The following is a 7,173-nucleotide window of genomic DNA, read 5'->3' on the forward strand; positions in this document are numbered from 1 at the left end:
GAAGGCTAGATTAAATAATGTGTAAGGCCAATTCACAATTAAATGACCTATGATTATAGAAAAATTTGCATAAAATGAAGAAATCTTGGAATAACTGAGGTGGAGCAGTGGAGCAGAGACAGGGATAATATGTCTGCATTTAACACTCATCCAAATGTAAAGATTTAAAAGTCTCTTTCTGTACAAGACAGGAAAAAAAATGGAACTTGAATCTCATTGAAAACACACGCTAATAAGCAAAGCATTGTATTTCCTTCCTCCAATACTACTCCTTTCTTAAGAAAAGATTTTTCTGCCCAAAGTTCTCCTCAAGGCAACTTTGACATCCTTGTTCCTCAAGCTATAGATTAATGGGTTTAACATGGGGACTATGATGGTATAGAACAGGGAGGACACTTTTCCTTCCTCAAGGGGCAGGATGGAAGGGGGTTTCAGATACATGAAAGCACCAGAACCAAAGAAAAGCAAAACTACAATTATGTGGGAACTGCAAGTACTAAAAGCTTTGGACCTGCCTTCTGTAGAACTGATGTGATGAATGCTGGAGAGGATGAGGGCATAAGAAATAAAGACACTGACAATGGGCAATCCAATGTCAACAGCCACAAGAATAAAGAGCACCAGCTCATTCATGTAAGAGCTGTTGCAGGAGAGCTGAAGGAGAGGAAGGATGTCACACATGAAATGATTGACAAGGTTGTCAGCACAGAAGGTCAGGTTCATTATGCTTCCTGTGTGGGCCATGGCCCCAGCAAACCCCATCCCATACGCACCCAACAAAAGGAGTAAACACACCTGGGGAGACATGGTGACCGTGTACAACAGTGGGTTACAGATGGCCACGTAGCGGTCATACGCCATCGCTGACAGGATGAAGGACTCAGAGACGACAAAGAAGCAGAAGAAAAAGAGCTGAGTCATACACCCTGTGAAGGAAATGATGTTCTTCCTTGAGACAAAATTTATCAGCATTTTGGGAGTGATGGTAGTGGAGAAACAAAAATCTATTAAAGAGAGGTTAAAGAGGAAGAAGTACATGGGAGTGTGCAGGTGAGAGTTCAGCCCAAACAGGGTTATCAAGCCCAGGTTTCCCACCACGGTGACCATGTAGAAACCCAGAAACAGGAAGAAGAGGGGGATCCGAAGTCCCAGCTGGTCAGTTAAGCCTTCGAGGATAAACTCTGTCACAGAAGAATTTTTGGCTGCCATTCTTTTGGTCAGGCAGGAAAGTCTAAGGGAACAAGAGAAGAGGACCACTTAGAAAGAAACATCGCCACCACATTCTTAGCCTCTATCTCCCATTCTTGGAAAAGGAATCCAAGTAGAGAGATTTGAACTTTGGTAGGAAGGTTTTTACCACTCACTAGGGGTCTGTCTTCACAGTCCAAGTGATTATAACTCCCAAAGTGTAATATGAGACTAAACTGTAACTGCAGAATGAGAGCTGGTTCTGCTGAAGAAAGGGGTACCAAAAATAAGCTAAATGTCTTTTAGATCCTTAAGTCAGTCCCATTTCTATACTTTCCCTCTCCTGTCTCTGCTTCACTTGGTAAAACCTGGACCTCTTCCCTGAAGGGAATCCTGAGATGCAGAAGTCACAGTGGCTCTGCTCAGAGCTTCCACCTCTGGGTCCACGCTGTCAGATTAAGTAGGTGAGCTCATGCTTTTCCAAGATCTCTTAGCTCAAGTGGCTGTACATTTAATAATTCTTTAAAGCTGACACTTATTGAGTGGTTACTATAAGAGGTTCTGTTTGAAGAGCCATGTAGCAATATTATTATCTTCATTTTACAGATGAAACAAGTAAGGTGACACAACTAGACAAAAGTCCCCAAACCACCGAGTTGCAGCCAGAAGGTGAATTTCGGCAGTACGGCTCAAATGGTTTGCACTTGAAATCACCATGTTACATAAGTGACCAGCATCAGGGCAGGCACTCACCTTCCTTCCCTTTAGAGCTGTAAACGCTATACTCTACTGCCTCTTTTCCACATTCTGGGGAGGAAGATGACCCTAGTGAAGAGAAGATGACAGATTTGAAAATTCAAGGCCTTTCTTCTCAGTACAGGTCAAAGGATCAGAACCTCTAATGTATCTCATAACACCCCTGCACTGAAGGATGTGACTTCCAATTGTTTATTTGCCCAAAGGCCTCTCCAGCTTCCAGGAAGGACACAAAGCTTTTTCCTGACCAGTGAATAACAAAAGACTAAAGAGTTTTATTCTGGATTACAGACTTCAGTGATCTGACTATTAAGATAGAGACTCCCTCAAGACTACTTCCTTAGCGATTACTTTCCCTAGGGAAGAAGAAATGTTTGTTTATCTCTTGGAATTGCCTGATTTGGCTTTCTACTAACATGTATCCAGTACTATTAAGAGAAAATCATTGTGAAAAAAATGATTATCATTACCATTTCTTGAATACCCAATAATTTAGTACCTGACATAGTACCCTTATTCTGGCTGCCGAGATCCAAAGTACGCATATACAAACATATCTTTATTAATTTCTCACAATACCTATCTTACAGGTAAGTTGCTCACAGAGACAAGATGTGTCAGAGTCCACAGGTATGCTTAGGTCTGTCTGACTCCACGCCCCTTATGTGGCTGCTAGACTAAACTACCTGCCAAGGACAGCTACTGAAATCCATAAAGCAGAGCCCTTGCCTTCTTGGATCTGACAGTCTCTCGACAAATAACAAGTAAATATTCAAGGAATTTAATTTTTAAAAGGAAGCAGGTAGAGCCTGGAAAGGTTAACACAAAGGGCTATTGTAATTTAGAATAGGATATTCAATAATTTATTCATATTCCACTCATCTCAGGAATTAATTGCGCTGCTCTACTCCCAGCTCAGACAAGAAAAGACTTCTCTCATTCCCCTCCCCTGTCCTCTCATGGAGTGTATGTTTAATGGTAACAAGAATCCCTATCAGGTAACTGCTCTCAACTTCTGCCAAGACCAGCCTTTTTCTAAATTAATAACTAGTCAAAATTCCCTTTGGCTGTCCCTGCCTTCCACCCACTTTTCTTTGAGCACTGCTCCCAACTGACTTTCCATCTGTTCAATGCCCTCAAACTGAGTCCTAGTAGACCCAGTTCCCACTGCAGGAATACATCCACATTTGTTCTTTCTCTTTGGTTTGCATTTGTCTTTTTCTTTTACTCCATACCTCCAACCTCTGCCTGGATTAAAATTGTCTATCCTATGTCTCTGTCTCTAAGATACTTACTTATTTTCTTTAACGTCAAACCCACAAACTCAGAAAATTGTAGACCTGAAAAGACTTGAGAGAGTATCTCATTCAGTGTTTCCCAAACCTAGCTGGTTATCACAATTACCTAGAATATTCATTAAAAGAAAATGCTGGGCTCCAGTCATACCTTTGGAATCAGAATCTCCATAGATATGGACATGGTGCCTACGTTTTTTAAATCTTCCCAAGCATTTCCAATGCCAGGAACTGATAGATCCACAGAACTATTATTTGCCCTCATCTTACAGACTAAGACCACTAAAAAGTTCAGAGAAGTAAAGGCATTCCCCCAAGGTCACAGATCTCTTCTAAGTCTCCACATTTCCAATCTCTCCTCACCCATGAACTCACCTGACTTTCATTTTGCCTGGAATGTAAAACACAAATAATGGAAATGTGTTATGAGACTTTTTATTTCAGGTGTGATGGTATTGCTATTATTGCACTTACCCCTCTGATCACAAAAAAAAAAAAAAGAGAGACTGGAAAAAGTATATAAAGCAACTATTTGCAATACTTGGAAAGTAGACAACACAGGGATGAAATTCTTGAGAAAAGGCAAGAAAACGAGGTCACTAACACATTCACCCCAACTTTCTCTAAGGCCTGTTTCTAAACCATGCATAGTAAAGTGGTGCCCCAACAAATGGCAGCAGCTTCTACTAGTGGAATGAGAAAGTGTAAGGAGGCTAAGACAGCTAGAATTTGTGGGGCAAGGAATGGAGAACAAGAAGCCAAAAAAAAAAAAAAAAGGATCCTCGGGTACCTAAACAAAGGACTCCCTTAAGTTCTTGGCTGAATCCTAAATTTTATATGTGTAGGGCAAGATTCTACCAGCTTAGGAGACAACAGTTGCTGGGGGGCTAAGAACTGAACAGAGATCACAGAGGATCCACAGCGCCTGATAAAAATTAGAATTCTAACTTTTCTAACTTACTGAAAATGGAGAGACCTTGGTCAGCAAACCAGACATTAAGTGACATCCCTGAAAAGTCATACACTAAGAGTAAAGACTATGCCTTTGTGCTAAGGGCAAAACTGAATCATAACAAAGGCTAAATCCAGGTCTTAGCAAGATCAAAGGAATCTGCTAGTAAATTAACTATATCCCAGAACAAAATTAAACACTCTGTAGCAAAGGCCAACATAATCCACTGTCTCTAAAACATATCCACAATGTCCAATATCATAAAGTCAAAAATTACTAGAAACACAAAGAAGCAAGAAAATGTGACCCAAAGTCAAGATCGAAAAATATATTAGAATCAGGTCCACATCTGATCTAGATGTTGAAATTAACAGACAAGGACTTTAAAATAACTTATATAATTATTTTTTAAAATTTAGATAAAAGGACAGAATTGTCTAATATATCCAACAAAGCAATAGAAACAATCAAGATAACCAAACGAAAATTTCAAAACTAAAATATTGGCGATAAAATTCACCAGATTAGCTTAATAGCAGATCAGGCACAGTCAAAGGAAAGATTAGTATAAGCAAAGACAAATCAGTAGGAATTATCCATACTAAAATATGGACAGGAAAAAAGTAATTTTAAAAAAGAACATGGTAACTAAAACCTTTAGGGCAATGCTAAATAGTCCAACATATGTATAATTAGAGTTCCAAAAGGTGGGTCGACTGAGAATTGGGTAGAAATAATTTTTTAAGAGATAATAGCTGAAATTTTTCCAATTTTAATAAAATTTGTGAATGTATTGACCCAAAAGTTCAGGAAGCCACAAACAAGATGAATATATAATATACCACACCTAGGCATATCAGACATAGTCAAACTGTTGAAAACCAATAACCAAAAAAAGCAGCTTAAAAGCAACCATAGATAAAAGATGTATTGCATTCAAATAAGCAAAAATAATAATAACTAACTTGTAATAAAAGAAATAGAAGTCAGAAGACAATGAAATGGCCTTTAAAGTACTAAAAGGAAAAAAAAATTGTCAACCTAGTATTGGCAAAAATATCCTGGCTAAAATATTCTTCAAAAAACAAGTAATTTTCAGACAAAAGGTGAAAGAATATGTCACCAATAAGCGGACACTGCAAAAAAGTTGAGAAAGGGAGAGGCAAATGGTTCCAGAGGAAAGCTTAGATATTCAGGAAGAAATGTGAAACACTGAAAATAGGAAATATGTGGGTAAATATAGAAGCCTATTTTAAAATTTTCCTTACATTTAAATTACTTTGACCATTTAAAGCAATAGAAAACAATTTATGGTAGATTTAAAATATGTGTAGAAATAAGATATATAAAATGTCAATAACACAATAAAACATAATACAGTAATACAAATAATGCAATAAAAATAACATAGAGAGGTATAGTTAAAATTCCAACAATAGACCTAAAATGAATAAAAATTTTAAATAACTTAAGAGGAACAAACTTAAATTAATATTTAAAAAATCAATCAACATTATCCACCACATTAATAGAATAAAACAGTAAAATTATGTAATCATCTCAATAGATGCAGAAAGATTATTTGATAAAAGGCAATACTTATTCATGGTAAGAATGCTCCACAATTGAGGAATAGGAAGGAGTATCCTAAATCTGATAAAAGATGTCTGTGAAAACCTACAGCTAAAACCTACATCATACTCAATAGTGAAATACTGATTGTTTTTATTGTGAGGTCAATAACAAGTCTAAAATGTCCACTCTCATAAGTTTTATTCAACATTGTATGGGAAGTCCTAGCCCACTTAATAGGGGAAAATGTTGAGCTTTTCAACAATCTCAAAAAGAACCAGTCGGGCACAGTGGCTCACATCTGCAATCCTAGCACTTTCAGAGGCCGAAGTGGGTAGATCACATGAACCCAGGAGTTTGAGACCAACCTGGCAACAGCTACACAGGAGGCTAAGATGGGAGAACCACCAGAGCCCAGGGAGGGTGAGGCTGCAGTGAGCCATGATCATACCACTGCACTCCAGCCTGGGTGACAGAGTGAGACTCTGTCTCAAAAAAAAAAAAAAAAAAAAAAGAAGGAGGACAACATAATTTGGTCTCTACCATGTATCAGTCATAATATTAAGCATATAATAAAAAATAATTATTGACTGCCTCTCCCTCCAGGTCCCTTGCTGAACACCGCACCTGACCTTCCAGCTGCTCAGTACTCTTAAACTAAATCCTCCCTCGTAAGATTGATTGCCAGTGTCAGTTTGCTCTCTCTGATTTGTTTCAATAAAGAGGACTGAAGATGGAAATGGAAGATATAAAACCATCTTAATTTACACATGACTTGAATATACCTAGTAATCAAAGTAAGCCTATAAGCAGGCTATTAGAACTTAAAAGTGAATTTAATCAAGTCATGGAATACAAGGTTAATGTATAAAAATTAACTGCATTTCTACAAACTAGCAAAAGATAATTACAAAATGAAATTTTCCAATAACACTGACACTAGCAACAAAATTGATATACTTAGGAATTTCTTTAACAAAATTTTGTATACCTCTATATTGAAAACTATAACATATAACTGAATATATTTAGAAAATCTACATATGTGGAAAGATATATCATATTCATGGATTGAAAAACTAAATATTGTTAAGTTGTTACTTCTACCTAAATTAATCAGTGGATTCAATTCAATACCAGTTAAAATACCAGCAGACATGTTGACAGAAATTGACAAAATAATTCTAAAAATTATATGAAAATACAAAGGACCTAGAATAGCCAAAATAACTTTGAAAAAGAAGAAAGTTGGAGAACTTACACTATTTGACTCCAAGAATTATATAAAGTTTCAGAAATTAAAACAGTTTAGTAGAGAAGTAAAGACAGGCAAATAGATCAATAGAGCAGAGCACAGGACCCACAAACAGACTCACTTATAGGATCAATTGATTTTTTTTTTTTTTTTTT

The 7,173-nt window shown here is 37.1% G+C and overlaps 1 protein-coding gene across 1 annotated transcript; it reads right to left on the reverse strand.

Annotated features, from left to right (window-relative positions):
* Positions 1-242: 242 nt before the first annotated feature.
* OR8B12 (olfactory receptor family 8 subfamily B member 12) lies at positions 243-1,226 on the reverse strand. The gene has a single exon (XM_017853808.1). It carries the CDS (start codon positions 1,207-1,209, stop codon positions 277-279), a length of 933 nt encoding a protein of 310 aa, XP_017709297.1. The 5' UTR covers positions 1,210-1,226; the 3' UTR covers positions 243-276.
* Positions 1,227-7,173: the final 5,947 nt, after the last annotated feature.

Source organism: Rhinopithecus bieti, unplaced genomic scaffold (genome assembly GCF_001698545.2).
Source record: "Rhinopithecus bieti isolate Rb0 unplaced genomic scaffold, ASM169854v2 scaffold_37463, whole genome shotgun sequence".
Classification (NCBI taxonomy): Eukaryota; Metazoa; Chordata; class Mammalia; order Primates; family Cercopithecidae; genus Rhinopithecus; species Rhinopithecus bieti.